Source organism: Aptenodytes patagonicus, chromosome 1, assembly GCF_965638725.1.
Source record: "Aptenodytes patagonicus chromosome 1, bAptPat1.pri.cur, whole genome shotgun sequence".
NCBI classification, from domain to species: Eukaryota; Metazoa; Chordata; class Aves; order Sphenisciformes; family Spheniscidae; genus Aptenodytes; species Aptenodytes patagonicus.
The window spans coordinates 61,362,639-61,380,988 of record NC_134949.1 but is presented as its reverse complement, the minus strand read 5'-3'; the positions used below and the strand labels follow the sequence as shown (position 1 = coordinate 61,380,988).

The window sequence follows — 18,350 nt, the reverse complement described above, 5'->3', positions numbered from 1 at the left end:
AGCGTGTCCAGAGAAGGACAACGAGGCTGGTGAAGGGTCTGGAGCACAAGTCATATGAGGAGCGGCTGAGGGAACTGGGGTTGTTTAGCCTGGAGAAAAGGAGGCTGAGGGGAGACCTCATCGCTCTCTACAACTACCTGAAAGGAGGTTGTAGCGAGGTGGGTGTCGGTCTCTTCTCCCAAGTAACTAGCGATAGGACGAGAGGAAATGGCCTCAAGTTGCGGCAGGGGAGGTTTAGATTGGACGTGAGGAAAAATTTCTTTACTGAAAGAGTGGTTAAACATTGGAACAGGCTGCCCAGGGAAGTGGTTGAGTCACCATCCCTGGAAGTATTTAAAAGACGTGTAGATGAGGCGCTTAGGGACATGGTTTAGTGGGCATGGTGGTGTTGGGTTGACGGTTGGACTCGATGATCTTAGAGGTCTTTTCCAACCTTAATGATTCTATGATTCTATATGTTGCTATATTTACAATTTAATTTTTTACTTTTTTTTAACATAAACTTCTAGCAAGAATGCTCCCTTGTCTCTCCCATGTATCAAGATATAGTTTGTTGTTGAACCTGGTAGACTGCAATGATGTTAAAGCTCTCTGCAAGGAAAAGCACTGAAAGCAATATGAGTTTTTCTGCAGTTAGTTCTTATTATGTTTGAGGCGAGTTGTTTTTTGGGTTTTTTTTCTAATTTATTTATGGACATTTCAGCAATACTTTTGGTCAGTCAAGGAATGAACAGAATGCTGTAATGTTAAAAAAAAAATGGAGCTTTGATCAGTTTTTGAAGGGAACTGTGAGGAAAACATGCAAAAGAAGTTGTAAGTGCTAGGACAAAGGAAAGGGAATGGCACAATACTGCTCAGTTCCTTAAATGTTACTTCTACCAAAATGCCTAGGTTTTGTTTTCTTATTTTTAAGGGAAGAAAAAAAACCCCTTCATATTAAAATGACTTCTTCTGTATGCTTTTCTTGGGATTTGCCTACAAATAGAAATTTCTCATTTAATATCAGGGAATTGTATTAGTCTCTTATCTTAATTATGCTTTGTAATTGTGTAGCCCTGCGGCTCACTAATGCCTACCACAATTATTGGGGGGGAAGGGGAAAAAATCTTTGCCTGCTTAAATAAGAAAGGAGTGAGGTTGGGAACCTGTGTGCAAAGCCCCTTCTCCTGGAACAGGGCTGGAAGGTGGTGGTGGAAGAGCTGCTCCCCGCCAAGATGGCGACAGCTGACCCGCAGCCTGGGTCTCCTTGTTTCGCTGCCCACCCACCCACGAGTCAGTGTGGTACCGAGGAGACGCAAGGAGCAGGACCTCAGCCGTGACAGCGTGCATGGTGGTGATGGGAGCTTGTGGTGCAGAAGAGATGTCCTACGTGGATGGCAAGGTCGTTTGTCTATCTGCAAATGCCCCCTTAAAAATAAAAAGCATTAGATGGGGAAATTGAGAAAGTCTTTACCTGGGACTTCCCTTCGTCAAATAGCGCCGTCTGGGAATAGGCTTAACTGACATCATGGTTTTTTAATAGCAGGAATTTAGGTAAGTCCTAAGTACTGGCAAGAGACAGAGGTGTGAATGGATTTTAAGATAACCTGCTGCTGTTCATTTTCCCCCTCTCTTTTAAAAGAAATCACCACGAGTGGGGAAAGTGGAGAGCATGGCTCATGTCCTTCTCTCACCCTTTCCTTCGCATGTTTGCCAGAGGAAAAGGTCATATTGTAGAAACTACCTCCTAAAATTGCACTTAAGACTATGCGTGGACTACAGTACCATGAAGAATTGTATTTAAAACACAAAAAAAATATTTATTTTCTTTTTAAATCAGGACTGACTCCTGAATTGCAAACAAGGACTAACGAGTACAACCCCCCAGGAGAGAGCAGATACATGGTGCAGCACACCAGGGTCCGAGTGAGCACCAGACCCAGCTTGTCAACTCCTCACAGCATCAGCATGCACCAAGCATGGTTGCCTAGCTGTGGGGCTGAGTTCTTGAGCACTCCGCTCCTTGAGGAGACAAAACAGTCATTCCTGAACTACCAAGTACGAAGAGGATTTCAGTGGTGATGGATAGACAGGGAGGAGCAATTACTTAAAACGGTAGAGTAGGTGAAACCATCTCTGTGCTGGATGTCCTCTCAAGCAAAGAGTAAAGGGCCAGCTAACTCGACAATCACTGCTATCTCAAGCATGTTTGTCACTTTAGATTTCACCTTTAAATTGTTTTCTCATATAGCCATGCATATATCCCTCGCACAGGTTTGTTGTTCCTTGGATAGGAATGGAAACTGCCACTGGCTGAACAGAGTCTTTCCTTGTCTCTATCCTCTGGGAAGCCTGCTATTCCCGTTTCTTTTAGTTCTGATCAAAACATAGTATGTATATATAATCTTATTGCACATAAAGCATGCAAACACTGTTATGCTCTTTGGAGTGGCATAGTAAATTGGGAGAAGCACCTACATCTGCTGGCTGGGGGATAATGACATCTATATTCTGCTTGGCTCTATAAGCTTTTAGTACTGCCTAAGATAAAACAAGACAGAGATGCCAATCCAGTCCTCTAACAACATATGGGAGCATCTTTTTATTCTTTACATTTGTAGCAAAGAAAAGGTTAGGTTAGATGTTAGGAAGGCTGTTTTGAGCAGTAAGATTATTTGGACTTGGAAACAGACCATCCAGGGAAGTGGTAGAGTCTTCATCATGGATGGTTTTAAGAAAAGAAGAGATTAAAACCTGTCAGGATTCAGGTAAGAGGTTGCAGTCGATCTTTCCTTAGAGCAAAGGACAAGATCCAACATCTTGTAAAGACAGTAGGTGCTGCTGCATTGGCTGTGCAGACCTCTGAACCAAGCTGCACTTGTGAACTGGTGGTAATGGCCTTGGCTGGTGTGGGAGTAAGGGCTTAAACCAAAGGACTGCCTTCAGGGCTCTGGTCCTGTCTCTGCAGCACAGTCTTTTGTCTCTCACAGCCGCCAATGCCAGACCCATGAGGAACCGAGTGATTACGAAGTGCTCCTTCCACTATCATAACCTCCCCATTTCTGGCAAACAGCTGTTGAAAAACTTTCTGAGATGAAGATTGCATGTGCATCATTGTGTTTAATAGTTACCAGTGGTCTTAGCCTCCAGGAATTTGTCAGATCTCTTTCTGAATTAATTTATGCTTTTGGCTTCCAAAACATACCATGGCCGTGGCCTCCACAGCTTCATTATATGCAGTGAGATTTGGTTTTGGCTGGCGGTTTCTCTGAGCGTCCCCAGTTAGTAGCTTCTGAGAAATGCAGAGTAATCGCTCCCCTCCATGCCAGGCATGAGTCTACACATCTCTAACTGAACTCCACTCTCAGCACACGGGGGCATGGGGACTGCAGGAAGAAAGTTGGGAAGGTTTTGAGCTCAGTGGGAAGTAGGAGCTGCTGCTTCTGTACAGCAGACAAGAACAGCCAGGCAGCCGCCCCTGGCTAAGCAATAGCTGGCGGAAATTCAGGAGCAGCCCTTTTCCTTAGTGTCTGCAAGAGGAGCAGCCCGTCAGCTGAACCTTGCCTCTCCGTGGGGCAATAGCTCCTGCTGAGTTGTTGCCGGGGATCCTAATGCAGCTAGCTGCTGAAATCAGCAGGATGGGGCTGATCGGGGAAAAAGCCGGTGGTGTGGCATCCAGCTGCCGCGTGTCCTTCCCTCCCACTCACACTGAAGGTACCACCAGTGCCTCCCTTCCAGCTAGCGAGCCGATGGCCTCATTGTGTCATTCATCCCCACTCCTTTCGGTGTTGTACGCGTTTGAGGAGCAACACCAGAGTCATCTCCCTGAGTCTGCTTTTCTAAACAGTTGGCAGCAGTCGCCCAGTGGCCCTGCAGGGACGATGCTACCTGATGCCAGCACTCAGTTCCTTCTTTGATGGGCAGTGTGTTCGCAGCAGACTGTACACAGGCTGCAGCCTCAACGGCTCCTCTGCCAGGGATGTGCATTTCACACCTGCTTTACAGGTACAGGATTACAGCCTTGCTTTGTAAATTAACCCCCTGTGATTAGAAACATTAGCACTCCAACTTTGCCAGCGATATAAGCAAGGCCCTCATAAGCCTCGCTGCTTGTTCCCAGCAGTTGGAGAGAGCACTGGGAGATCCTGCGAATGCTGCTTTTGATCTGAGCTGTTATTGCACATCATTGAATTTTGAATACAGAAATTGCATGGAGTGGCCTGATCCTAGATACGTTCCTGTTCTGTCCGGCAGCCTGTTTGCTGTCATGTTTTTCCCTACAGCTCTGAAGAAGGTGCCATTTGCGGGCAGTTGACTGGGTGGGGAAGGAAAGAATTGTGCACTTAACTGCTTTCCCCATACAAACACCAACACTTAAATTTGCCCTGAGCACCTTTTTAAAATGTGGTTCGATTTCCCTCTTTCAGAGTTTTTGCTGGCACTTATCGTACTGGAATGGTACTTAATCAGTCCCTGTCTGAATTCTCTGTAAGGATAATTGATGTCCATGTCTCGACAAGCGTGTGTGTGTGTGTGTGTGTGTGTGTGTCCCCTCCCCCCCCTCCCCGCCAGCCTTTGACATATAAAGGGACTTTGTTTTCTTCAGTGGATGGTTTTGTCTAATAGGCAAATGACCCCAGCTGTAAGGCTTGCGGAGTGGGGTACAGCTGCAGACACCTAACTTTCAGCCCAGGGCAGGAGAGGTGTGGTGCCCTTTCTGGATTAAAGCTGAGGACTGTCTCCAGAGCTCACCCCACGCGGGCACCAGACTTGTTGCAGGGGTGTGTTTCCCTGCAAACAGACTGATCCTGTCTTTTCCCACAGCAGTTTCAAGAACGAAGTCACCCTGTCTCAGGAGCTCTTTCAGATGTCCTTTCAAATCATGCTGAAGCTCGCTCCTGGATGCAGGAGCCGGGGTATTCGCACCTGGGCAGGCAAGATCCTTCAGGCGCTGAAGATCACCAGAGATCCAAAATGGCCACTCTGCACTGATCTGAACTTCCAGCCCTTTCAATGAGAAGGTAATCAGTCTTCTGAAGAAATAAGTCAGAAGCTCTTGCTGCTCCTTTTGAAAGTTTAAACCAGCCCGGTGCTGCTGACATGCCTTTGCTGTGTCCATGTGTCGCAACATCTTCCGAACTGGTAGCGTGACCTGGTCATGTGCGAGGTGATGCACATCTCACTGTGGCTACAAAATCTCTAGTAAAGCCCAATATTTCGCTTTCTGAATTAAAACAAAAAGACCCCCAACCTCTTTTAAAGCACAAACTAGCTCTGAGTCAGTAACACGAACGCCTGAGTCTGCATGCAGCCTGAGACAACTGTCCACGTCTCATTTCTCCTATTCGTCTCAATGTGTGGTTAATGCTGTAGCCTAAAAACGATGCTTCAGAGCATCTGAAGCACCATTTTTTACAAAGGCTGGTGAACAAACCACTCAGCTCACTTGTTCCACCCTCCCTGGACACCCACGGTGTGTCTTGGTGAAGCCCAACAAACCGATTACTACAAAACTTCCCAAACTTGGACTTTCCCTGAGTTTGACCTGCTTTCACGTGCGCTCAGCATGAGCAGTTGCAGCACTTTGTGAAAGCGTAGGGACAGAGTCAAGTGAAAGGAGTTTGTTAGAAAAATAAATATGCCGAGGGGTTCTGTCCTGGTGGTGCTTTCCTTCTCCTGCCAAATGGAACCGTGAATTTTGAACAGCCACTGCACTAAGTGCTGAAGACACCAGAGGGCTCTACTGCGAGACGTACAGCTGGATCACCGTAAAGTCCATAGGATTTTACTCTCAAGGCATGCTCTCATTTTTGACGATCCCCCACCAAAGACTGGCTGCTGCCAACAGTGCGGGCCTCGACTTCTTACTTGCAAGCATGGCAGTAGCTCTAGTTCAGGTTGCCTCTGTCCTCAGCTCTACTATTTTTTTATCAGGATATGGTGGCATTTAGGATTTCTGTGGAAACCTATTGTGCATAGTGCATCTTGTGGAAGGACCAAGGCTATGCTGAGAAACCAGTTTCTGATAGCACTTGACTCTTTCCGTGTTTTCGGCAGTGACATAGTTTTCCCCAACCTGTTTGACAAATGAGCCTACCTGTAGTTGCATTTGTGCCTTTCCTGTAGGAAGTTTATGTTGAAGGATTGCCAGGCTTTGCTCACTTGGACAGGGAAATCTCTTACATGACTCGCCTTGTCTGCTCAAGAATTTTGGCCGCCTCTGTTGGCATGATAGAGAAATGCGTTTGCTAGGCTTTTATCCTTAAAGGGATAGAATTTCGCTGGTATTTTACGCTTAAAAGGATATAACATTTCTTCAAAACCAGAACGCACAAACATATACATTCTCGGTCTGTTGCCTGGGATATTAGCCAGGCAACTCCTAATAACGCTAAAGCCTAGCAATGTAGGATTAAAATACATTAGTTGGGGATAAATCGTCCATATATTGCACAAGAAACCTTAACGTGCGTAGGAAATGCACCCTGAGCCCAATACAAATCTTACTTGTCAAACCCTTCGTGATACTTAGGGGGTTGATTTCAAGAATGTCTAAAGGCTTTATCGTACTTAATTATTTGGAAATTGCTCTTCCTGACTCAGGTGATGCCTGGTATTCTTACGTGGCAGTTTCTGCTCGGTTTCAAAACATCTTGACTGTCTCATGCTACTTGTGCGCCTGCCTGTGCTCCCTTTCATTTGTTTAGAGCATCATCAGGAAACTGCTGGTGTGAAAAACCGGTGAGGGCTGGAGCAGGACGCCAGTGTATGTGCCCGAGGAACGGTGGTGGTGGATGGAACAGACATGCTTCACACCTTGCTGTTCCCAGCCGGGAGCGACAGAGGACGCGGTGCGTGGGGACGCGGTTGGCCGCACTCCTCCCCGAGCCTCGCCACGGACCCGGCTGCCAGCGGTGCCGCTGGGCCGACGCTTCATTTTGCAGCACGCGAAGTCCCCGCTTTCGGGACCGGACCGCGGGGCCCCGCCTGCGCGCAGGCTGCAGCCCGGGCGGGGGCCCCGCGCAGGCGGCAGGGTGCTGCAGCCCCCGCGGGGCGCAGGCGGGACCGGGACACGCCGGGGACAGCGGCGACAGCGGCGGCAGCGGCGGCGGAGCAGCGCCGGGCGGGACTGCGTTGCCCTCCCACCCCTCGCTGCGCGGTGCGGCGCGCCACGGCTCCGCACCCCGCGGAGACGAGGGGAGGTGCCGCCAGGCGCAGGGCGGCGCCCCATTGGCCGTCTGGCGCGGTGCTTTGCATGTCTCCGCCCCCTCGCCGCCCCATTGGCCGCGAGCCGGAGGCGCTTTGCATGGCCCCGCCCCCCCGCGCCGCCTGGCCGGCCCTGCGCTGCGGTGCGGTGTCGGGCCGGCGGCGCGGCGCAGTGCAGGAGCCGGAGCCGGGCCGGGAGCGCGGCCGCGGCCGGCAGCAGGCAGCAGGGCGCGGGCAGCGCCGCCGCTTCGCTGGCGTCTGGCGGAGCGGAGCGGGGCGGCAGCAGGCTGCGGCCGGCGGGGCGAAGCGGCCGGCGCGTCTCGCCGCGCCCCCTCGCTTGTTCTCTCCCCCCGTTTTCCTGTGAGCCGCTCCCCGCCCGGGTCCCGCGGGTGCAGCATGAAGTGCAGCGATGGCCCGGAGAGGTAAGACGGCGGTGAGGACGCTGGAAGACCTGACGCTGGACTCCGGGTATGGTGGCGCGGCGGACTCGGTGCGCTCCTCCAACTTGTCGCTGTGCTGCTCGGATTCGCACCCCGCGTACCCCTATGGAGGAAGCTGCTGGCCGCACCTAACTGACTCCATGCACAGTCGGCACAACAGCTTCGACACCGTCAACACCGTCCTAGCGGAAGACTCCGAGGTGCTGGACTGCGCGGGGCAGCAGTGCTCCCGGCTCCTGCCCGACCTTGAGGAGGTCCCCTGGAGCCTGGAGGAGGTGGAGGCGCTGCTGCTGCCGCCGCCGCGCCGGGAGCCGCGGGCGCCGGGCGCCGCCGCCGCCAGCCCCGGGAGCCGGGATGCGGCGGCGCGGCTCTCGACGCTGGTGAGCCGGGCGCTGGTGCGCATCGCCCGGGAGGCGCAGCGGCTGAGCCTCCGCTTCGCCAAGTGCACCAAGCACGAGGTGCGGAGCGCCATGGAGATCGTCCTGGGCTGGACGCTGGCGGCCCGCTGCACGGCGGCCGCCCTCGGCGCCCTCTCCCTCTACAACATGAGCGGCAGCGGCGGCGACCGCTTCAGCCGCGGCAAGTCGGCGCGGTGCGGGCTGGCCTTCTCCGTGGGCAAGTTCTACCGCTGGATGGTGGACAGCCGCGTGGCCCTGCGCATCCACGAGCACGCCGCCATCTACCTCACCGCCGGCACCGAGAGCCTCTTCCGCGACATCCACGCGCGGGTGCTGGCCGGCCCCGCCGCCCCGCTCCCGCCGCCCGGCCGCCCCCCGGCCGCCGCCGCCCCGGCCGAGAAGGAGAAGGAGGGCGGCGAGGCGCCCCGGTTCACCCTGGAGGCGCTGGAGCAGACGGTCAACAACGACCCCGAGCTCTGGGGCTTGCTGCAGCCCTACCAGCACCTCATCTGCGGCAAGAACGCCAGCGGTGAGTGCGGCCGCGGGGCGGGACCGGGCGCCGCCGACCACCTGTTGCGCCGGGGCGGGACCCCCCCCGGCGGGCGTGCGTCCGTCCGTCCGTCCGTTCCCCCGGGCGCGGGGCGGGCCGCGGCACCTGCCGCCGGGGACGGTGAGGGCTGCGGCGGGGCCGCGCCGCCGGGGTGGCCGGGGAGGGAGGAGGAGGCGGCGGCGGCGGCAGCGCGGCGGGTTTGCCCCTTCCCGGCGGTGCCCGGCCCGGAGCGCGGGGAGGGAGCTGCCGAGCATCCCCGCCTGGCTCTGCCGGGGCTGCCTGCCCGCGGGTGTGTGTGTGTGTGTTCAGGGGCAGCTGGCAGGGGTGTCGGCGAGGGCCGGGTGATAGACATCGTTCAGAGCTTCAGTTTTCCACAGGAAATGGCAGAAGCGCAGCTGAGCGCTCGCAGGCGAGATCAAACTTTGTTACATATGCAGTGGTTTGGCCAGAGATTGCGTGGTTGGCGCTGAAATGCAGTCTTTCTGGACAGATTTCATTCATGTTGCTGCTTGTTTACCCAGAGCTTGACACAGATGCAACACGGTGATGCATCAACTTCCTGGGGATTTTTTTTTTTTTTAAAAGACGAGTCCAATATTTTTAATGAGTTACCGTTCGGTAGAGCAGGATCCCAAAGTTGACGTTGGTTATTTCAGCTCCCTCTGTTTGTCAGGGAAAGGAAAATGGAACGAGCTGCGTGTCAGGGAATCCGAGTTAAAATCGGGTGGTTTTCTCCTACCTTCTCCTAAGCGTGAATAGGCACATACAAACACTTTTATTAAGCTTAAATACAAAATATCTGTCAAGCTGAGATGCAAATATTGGGGCAAAAAAGGGAACTGGGAGAACAAGGATAACTGGAAGTCTAGATCAGGTCTACAGATAAGCCCTGTTAAGTTGTTATAGCCACAGAGGATGCATTACAGCTAATTATCTATTGTGTTAAGATACCTTCCTTCCCATAAGAGACCCAAAGGAGGATGCCAAGCGGGAGCAAAAGAAAGGGGCAAATCCTCCTCCCTGGTGTAAATAAATGTGGCTCCGTTATATTCCTCGGTGGTTTTACTCCAGCCGTGGATGTCCTCCCCAGAGGCTCGGCGGAGCCTCCCCTCGAAATGCATCTGCTGTTGGGGTCATGTGTTGCAGGACCCTCGCGCTTTATTCTAGCGCTGTTGCAGGCAGGCATGTCTTCCCCAGGAGTGCCACCGCTGGTTTTTTCCTCGAGTCCTGGTACTGTGCCGGTAGGTTTCAGATGGCACTGTGTTGCGTTTCTGACATTGCAGCTCTGGCTGTGCAGGCTCCTACTGAGCCTTTCATTTTGTTTTGCGGCTCTCTCTAACTCCCTCTGTATTGGCTCGGTGGATTTAAATGAACTTCATTCTGACCCCCATTTATCACCCTTCCAGGGACCCAATTCGCAGTTTTCGTCTCCGTTTTGTTGTAGCTTTACCTGGCACAAATCTCCTTGGTAGCCCAGTCCTGAGTTGAGCCAATGGCTTTTTTTATAACATGTTTGAATCAGACCCAAGCAAGTTGTCCATTTTGCTTTACCTCTCTCCCTGTGTCATTATGTTTTCTATGCAAATGACTGTAATGTTGTTTTGCTTTTTAGCATCTTATAATACGTAGTTTGACATCCTGTTATATTTAGAGTTACAGGTGCAAACAAGAGTCAGGCCTTCTTGTAATAAAAGCCATTTTTTATTGCTGTTTATGTTTATTTACATTTAATCCAAGGACGTGTTGCGTGCTCTTAAGTACTTTCATGGCAACTAAAACAGCCATTATAAACCATTAAACACATCAGTCTGTTTCTTCACCAGTGAGATATGTATCTGCTTATATAGTCCTCACCATTTTGATGTCTGAGTGCTCCATGGCTGATTGCAAATGTTTCCTTCTCAGGCACTTAAAAGGTGGGGAAATCTGATGTGAGAGATTGTTTGACCTGCTTGAAACTATTTGGGCAATCTGGTAGGAGGCTAGGACTGCTGGAAGCTAGATCTCTATACAGTGGCATAACCACAAGTTCATCCTTCCTCTGTACTCAGTACTTGAAACACCGCGATAAAGCAACTTAATAGGTAGCAGACTTCTCCTCGCATCTCTCTGCCCTACTCCAGGAGAAGAGACAGGTCTTGTACTCTGGAGGTTCGATAAATCTGGGTGCCATTCCCCAGCTGGGTGGCATGTGGACACACAGACACTGAAATCGGTGGATTTGGTCCATCAGATGTGCATGAGAAGCGGTGGCAGGGTCCTTTCTGGAGGTACCACTGCCAATATGATTTGAGTGAAGGGGAGGGAAGAAAAGCAGTGCAAAAGCAGACACACACCCCACCCCCCCCCGCCAGCAGGACCTTTTCTGCAGGCATTTTTCTGGGGGGAGAGGCGGTGTCTCTCTGGCAGGCAAATGTCAAACCTTTAAAAATTTTCCAGGCTAAATTCAACACCTTAAATTCGATCCAGACAGCAAAACAGGCAGATTACTGATGAAACAGGAAGATTACTGGATGCAGGTGGGCAAGGAGCATGAGTTTGTGCATGACATAGTCCGAGATTGCTCTAATATAGTTTGTGAACATGAGTGTTGGGGAAGATGGTCTAAGGATCTGCAAGACACAAACCAGCCTTTCAGGGCTTCCCCGTCAGCTGTGCAGAGCGTTTAGTGGTTTCAGCTGAGGTTTTTTAGCCTGGTGTCATACCCAGTCATCTTGGAAGCTGCTGAATAAGATCAGTATTGCAAGATAACCTTCTCCTTCCTATAAATGATGGTCATGTGCTTTCAGACAAAGATGATGTCTGAGCTGGTTCTTTTGGTGGGTGCTTCAGCCTGCTGGGTTTGTCTCGGGTACATCTGGCCCGAGCTCAGTCAGCTGCCTCGACAGGAGCCCCGCTCTCCAACAGGTGCCTACTCATTTCTCGTGCAGGGTTGAAGACACATGGATGAAGGTGGTGGCACTCCTTTGTGTGTGGCAGGCAGCAGGCCACATCTCCTTGATAAGCCTCTTGACAACCTCTTCTGTGGTACGGGAGTAGGGATGACAAAGGAGAAGCAGACAGTGGCGCTGGGAGCAAGCAGCTGGAGTATGCCAGCAGCTGCTGGCATCTTGGCTGAGCTTATCTCGGTTACTATATCAGAAAGAATAGGCCTTAGAAGCACTCTGAGGTAGTAATTTTTTTTCCCCCCTGCACAACCAGAATTTTAATGTCATGGTTGAATGAAAATTAAAAACTTTACGTTTGGGATTTCACTGGCGCTCAAATGTTTCAATTACGAGCTCCGTCTGAACAGCACAGTACACATTTTACATCCTGTAACAGTCGCGTGGAGTGTTATTTCCCTTGAAATAGTGGGAGCAAAATATTATGTACTCAATGAAAGGCAGTAAAAGCTGGTACCTCTGTGGTTTAAGCTACATTATTTTCGTTTCTTTATTGCTCATGAAACCCCTACTTTTAGGCCAGATCTGAGAGCTGCTTTGAGATGACTGGGAAGTTTCCCCAGGTCTTCGATCCAGCATAAATCGTAGGACTAAGTCCATGTATTTAATTTTCACAGGGGATGCTTGGATGGCAGGTCTAAGTAGCTCGAAGTCACCTACGCTGTGTTATAGAGGTCCCCTTTTACCAGGTGGAGGAATGGTATTAGATAACACTTAGATTAATATAGAGTTCAGAAAACAGGTTGTTTTAATTTCAGTCTTGGGGGTCTCCTTATTTTGTGTTGCAGGACTCGTGGTGGGAAGGGCAGAGGCTGCAAGGGAGACAGCCAGGGAGCCAGGGATCGCTGAGAGGAGGTTTTTGCGGAGCAGCCAGCGTACACAACTTGGCCTTGTCTGTTTGTGTACAGCTACTAAAAATAGTTATTTGGAACCCAACTGCATCCCTGTGGTTTCTTCCTATTCTTAATATTATTTCGAGAGGAAGACACAACAGCTAGGAAGAAACCCAGGATTAGATCAGGCTTGGCTGACACGTGTCAGCTAACCTCAGTTTAACCTCAGCCTCTTCTCCTAATCCAGGCGAACTAGGGGGACTCCAAGCAAATGAACAATACCAATATATTAGCACACCTTAAGCAAATCAGTTAATGCTTTTACGTTCTGATACATATGTATACATACGTGTGTGTATACAGAGAGCATTCCCTTCTCTTCCTGGCAAGCGTACTGTTATCTGTTTGTTACTTCTCTGCTTTCTATTGTAATTGAACCATTCAAGATGCTATTATGGCTTTAGGGGCAACGTAAAAATCAATCTAAAACTTATTTCAGCTAGGATGATAGAGGAATATTTGGGCACAAAATGGAATTTCATGCCTTTTTTCTGGGCTTTTTTAACTGCAGTTTTAAGAACATCCTTTTTCTTCCCATTATATTTCAGTCTTATTTTCCGCTAGTAAAAAAAAATTTGGAATACAGTTTGAAGTTTCTTATATACACCTGTATGATATACTTAGGGGTCTTTGCTGTTATGTTTTTCCCACCTGCTTCTGGGTGCTTGAGTCCCTTGCCTGGAGGTTGACATCAGTAGTGGTGCAACAAATGATGTGTATTTTCGCTCGATTCTCTTACCTGACAACCTCCCAAGCAAACTTCCACAGCCTCTCTAAACAAGTTGTGCATTTGTACCCTCTCTGGATGGGAGGGAGAGCCGCCTGCCCGAAGGGCAGAAGGTTGTGCCTGGTCGTGGCGTGTGGCCACCGATGCTGGTGGGAGCTGGGATGGCAGTGGGGAAACTGTGCTCTTTCCCTGGCATGGGGTAGGTTGCTTGAACACCCGGTGTTGGCAGGAGCGGGACAGACGAATGCTCAGCGTGTGTGTGCTCGTTGCAGACCTCCGTTGCCTTGTGAGGGTTGAGGCACAATGGTGGGACTGGGAGGTAGAGACCCAGTGGGAGGTTGCTGTTTGACTGACTAGCTGATGAAAGTTTGTTTCCCTCTGGACATTTTTATTCATATAATTTGTTTCAGTTATGAGTAGAACGTTAAAAAAAAAAAATCCCAGAAATGGTTATACCAGAAACACCCAGAATAATCATAATGATGATGTATGCCAATGTGATTATTCCCTTTATCATGTTGGAAAGTACCTTAATAGCAGTTATAGCCGTGGCCACGCTGGGGAGTTTTAGGGCTGCAGCTATACCACTTAGTTTCTGATGTAAATGAGGCTTCGGACTTACAATTGGGAAATATGACTGTATATACAAGGAGCATGTTAGGGGTATAACAGTGAATTTTAGCAGTATATTGGCTATATAAAAAAGCAGGCTTTTTTTTGCTTGAATGGTAACAAGCTTCACATAGTCTTTCAGCCTTCCTGTGAGCTGGTGACAGAAGGTGCAGGTGAGTGTTAGGGACAACTTTGCACCTTGCCCTAATGCTACTGCAAATGCTCTCTCTTCTGCAGCTGCTCAAAGTTACTTTGAGTAACGATGTTTAGTGTGTCGGCCTTTGTGCAGTGTGTCTTGAACCAAGCTGTCGGTTATCAGTCAGAAATCTTTCATGTTGTCCAGAGTAAATACCCAGTGGTGCACCAGCTGGGCACTTGTAAAGCCTGAGCCTTTTCTCCCTTGTCCTGGACAGGGACCTGGTTCTCCTCTCTCAGGAGCTAGAGGAACGCTTTATGGTCTTCCCCCCACCTTACCCCCAGTGAAGGTGTGAAAGGAGAAAGCCGCACTCGATTAGATGACACCAGAGGAGAAGAGAGCTGTTTCCTGGAGCACATGGGTGCTGGGAATTAAATCCTCTGTCTGGAATAATTTCCTCTGGCCAATGTGTGGCGCAAAAAGAGCGGGGGCTCCTTTCAGATGGCTCGCTGAAACTAGCAGCTTCCACCCAGAATAGCTCTGTTGCTGGCCCAGTAGAGACTGTACGGAAAAAGCGACGAGGGGATGGATGGGGGAGTTTGTCACCAGGATGTGCTCTCTTGCTGTGGGGATCACGAGCGGCAGTGCTGCCACCGTTTGCATCCCCAAGCAGGTTGGCCTGAGATGGCTGCTTGGAGCCCAGCAGACTGCTCCTGTTATCTCCTTTAACACCAAGTGCTAGCATTAACTGCTGGGCAGTGAAATGAGCAGCTGCTTGGTGTTGTGGGCCGATTTTTCCAGTGCTGTTGCCTCTCAGATCTCCTGTGTGATCTTCAGAGGGTGCATCAGTGCCTGCTCGCTTTTCCGGTCTCCTCCCAGTTTCAACACTTTGCTGGTGCCTCTCTCAGTCTCCCAGGCTGGGCTGTCATGTCCAGCCCTGGCAGCGGTGCCGTCCCGCCAGTCCCTCCATCCCAGCGCTCCCACCCGTGCCTCTGTCTGCAGGGTATTTTCCTTTGCCCCGGGCATAGGAGGTTTCAGCAGGGCATAAGGAAAAAGTAGGAGCTTTTTTTCTTCCTTTGTTCTTCTTGTTTTCTTCCTCACTGAAAGCAACTTACTGTACCATCTCCATATAAATCTGTAATTATAATTGTTATGCAGCTGATAAGTATTTTAAAAATTTTAAAAGACATACAGATGGAGTCAAAATTACCCCAGAGCTTGTGCAGTCAGCTTAACCTGTAGTTACTTTGCCAGAGGTGTTCAATGGGGACAGCCTGAAAAAAACCCGCAGACATTATAGACGACTATGCCAGCTGAAGCCTCAAATATGGCTCTCGATCTGTCCTTGCTTTCAGGGATTTCCTACAACAAAGAGTTCCTATTAGTGGGCTCAGCGTGGCCACATTTGTCTGTCAGCACGTAAACTTCCCATTTTCCCAGAAGGTAATACAGCAATCCTGCTGTTGTAGGCTGTGAGGAGATATAATCTGGTGGTCAGTCACTCCTTTTGCTTTCCATAAAGCTATATCTCTCTCCTGTAAAAACAGAAGAGAGGAGGCCACTGATCAGGTGAAATGAGTGAGTGAGAAGGCAGCTGTAGGCTCGTTTTGATAGCAGGAGTGAGGAGTATGTTTCTGGGAGCAGCTGAAGAACAAGGAACCATCATTGGTGTGGATCAGTTCAGCAGCATGGATGGGTCACAGGCACTTATGCTGATACCTCGCTGAGGCTGCAGAGGCTTGTCTTGGTTATTTTAATTAATTTAACCTCTTATACTGAACTGATGCTTCTGAATCATCGCACTCCCTTACCATGGCAGCTTGTAGGTGAGGAGGAAATTGCACAGCATGGCTTACGGGATGTGACCATTTTCTTGGGCTCTGTTCAAGCAGTGCCTGTCATCTTGATGGTATTTTACTCTCTTTCTTGGTTCCTACGCTCAGTTCATAGCAAGCAGTACCCTTTTTTGGTGTAATTATTCCTGGAAACAACCCAGGAGGTTTTATAATATGGTACTGTAAGAGGGCTGTTGGCATCCTGCGGTCAATACATGGACCAGCTTGGGGGCTGAGAAGGTGCTTGGGACACTTGCAATTTCCCACGGGGGTTCTCTTGGCTCATCACTGACAAGGAAAAGAAATCGGCTTTGATTTGGAGTTATATGCTACTGGATTGGTAGTAAAAAACAGGAAGAAAATTACACCACTTGTACCAACAGGCCTCAGGACAGGTGATCGTGCCCCTGCTGAACCAAGCTGGCAGAGGTGGGTAAGGGAGGAAGGACTTGTTCACCCCAGTTGGTTCCAGGCCACTTATGAGCACTATGTTAAATGGCATCCTACTTGTTCAAAAATTTGGGGCCAGATTCTGGTCCTGGTGGCTCTCACACAGACCTGGTGTAAATCTGCGTGGTGGCGCATGGCTGGCTGTTGTTGGTGAACATAACATCTGCTTGCTGGGAGCGTCACTGGTGTGACACTTCGGGACTAGGCTCTTCCTACTGTTGTGCTTAAGGCAGTAATGGACGTTGATACTGGGATCTTTCGAAAGATTCCAGTATATGGAAGCACAGGAGACAGGTACAAGCTCTTTTTCCCTGGTGTTGTAAGGCAGCTGAAAGTGAAAGTGCAGGGAGGGATCAGTGCTGCAAGATGTGTGGGAGGCAGGATGCTTGCCAGGAGATAGGAGCACACGGAGGCATTGCAGCCGAGCCAGGAGGGACGGGTAATACCTTTGGGTCAGCAGATTCGCAGCCTGCTCCCAGAGCCCTTACGTGGATAGGTCTCGCTCATGTGAACGGCACATGGACTTCACGCAGCCATAAAGATCTTGGGACAGGCTCGCGAGTGAGCAGGCGAACAGGAACCCCCGAGAAGATTAGAGAAGAGGCCTCTTCAAGGACCGGATTTCTGTCCTTGAGCACTGTGGAGTAGCGCCTGGACCTGCGAGAGTCTCAGGCTTTAGAATTAATAAAAACACCCTGCTTTTAAATTGCACTGCTATGAAATATTGCTCCCAGGTGGGGGAAGTGAACAGGGCTGGGGCTGCAGCAGAGGTATGGTGAATGCATTTGCATTTTCAAGGCGGTCAAATAATTGGAGGAAACTTTGCATACCACAGAGTTTCGCAGTTTCTCTGGCCCCGTGGTAGTCTTGGATAAACACTGCTGGGCTGTAGTGCCTTTGCTAATATATTGTGTTTGGCTGTGAACAAGGAGCTAAAGTTGGGGAAGGTCGGCTTTTCCTTGCAGAGGGCTGAGCAAGCCTTGCAACCCCCTCTCTGGGATGTTATCTGGCAGGGATTTGGAAAAATAGAGGTCGTGGGGCTGTGGGCTGTATCCACTCTCCAGGCTGCAGGTCCTTGCCCCAGGTGAAGCATCTTTGCTTCTCCATCACCTCAAAGCAGAGGATGTGGCCGGTAGCAAGGCAAGCTGCCACCAGCGGGGTGGGCCAATTCCCCGGGGAATGATGCTGAACTCCCAGCCCTTCGGTGGAAAGAGCTGCCAACAGAAAGGAGATAGATTTCAGAGGTCAGAGTCATTTTGGGTACCCGCTGAGATGCTTTTTGTGGAGGATGCTAAGAAGATTTTTTTGTAATACAGGGGCATTTTTTTGCATGCCAACATATCACAGAAATTAGTTTCACTGAATCATTCACTGTAAGTCTGGGTAGGTAGATTATTTTGCTCTGGGTTGCAGTATAGTGTACAAAACTGCTAGGGGCTAGATGCAGGTACCTCCAATGCTGTTACTTCCCCTGATGCTTATAAAATAAGGGTCACAAAACTCAATACTTCAGAAAAATTATCCTTGTGCTACTGGTGTTATTTCACTTCTCTAACATACATTTTGTGTGGAGCGATGTATGATACAAGATATTCCAAAGGTATTGCTAAACCCAATCCTGTAGTCCTCGCCTGGGCAACACTCCCACTGTTTTCGGTGGTGAGAGCAGCCCCTCAAACACCAGGACAAGCTCTGGCATTTGGTAACAAAGTAAAGAAACTCCTGAGTCAAAGCTGTAGGCCCAGATTTAGTTTTGCTAAAAATAAGCCTTTTCAAAACTGAAGATCAGTATCAGTACCTCACTGCAGATATTTATTCCTCATTTGAAAGGAAAATGTTTTTTGTTGGTTTTTTTTTTTCCCCCCCTGCTTTTACTGATTCATGGTGTTAAGCTTAAAGACTGCTTGGCGCAGCCTGTAAGCCCTCGCGCTAACTGGCTAGCCTATTTCAGCTGGCCCGCATAAGAAAAATCCTAAAAATAGTCCAGCAGTGTATGTTTTCAAAAGTAAATTAGATCTTAAAAATAAGAGCTTCAGTTTAATTATCTGGCATGCTTTCAGTAAGGAGGAGGGTTTTCAAAATACACAATTCCTTTAACATGGGAAAAAAAAAAAACCCAAACCAAACAACCTGCCCCGCAGTAGTTAGGACCTGCTCTTGTGCTTTACCTATTAGCTAG

The 18,350-nt window shown here is 49.8% G+C and overlaps 1 protein-coding gene across 3 annotated transcripts in view; it reads left to right on the top strand.

Moving 5' to 3' along the window:
- Nucleotides 1-7,453: 7,453 nt before the first annotated feature.
- The window catches only part of ABTB3 (ankyrin repeat and BTB domain containing 3), a 177,507-nt gene continuing 166,610 nt past the window's right edge, over nucleotides 7,454-18,350 (top strand). For all 3 annotated transcript variants that reach the window (XM_076339009.1, XM_076338999.1, XM_076339018.1), the window contains exon 1: nucleotides 7,454-8,552. In XM_076339009.1, the coding sequence (XP_076195124.1) occupies nucleotides 7,595-8,552 (958 nt within the window). In that variant the 5' untranslated portion in view covers nucleotides 7,454-7,594. The remainder of the gene's footprint in view (nucleotides 8,553-18,350) is intronic.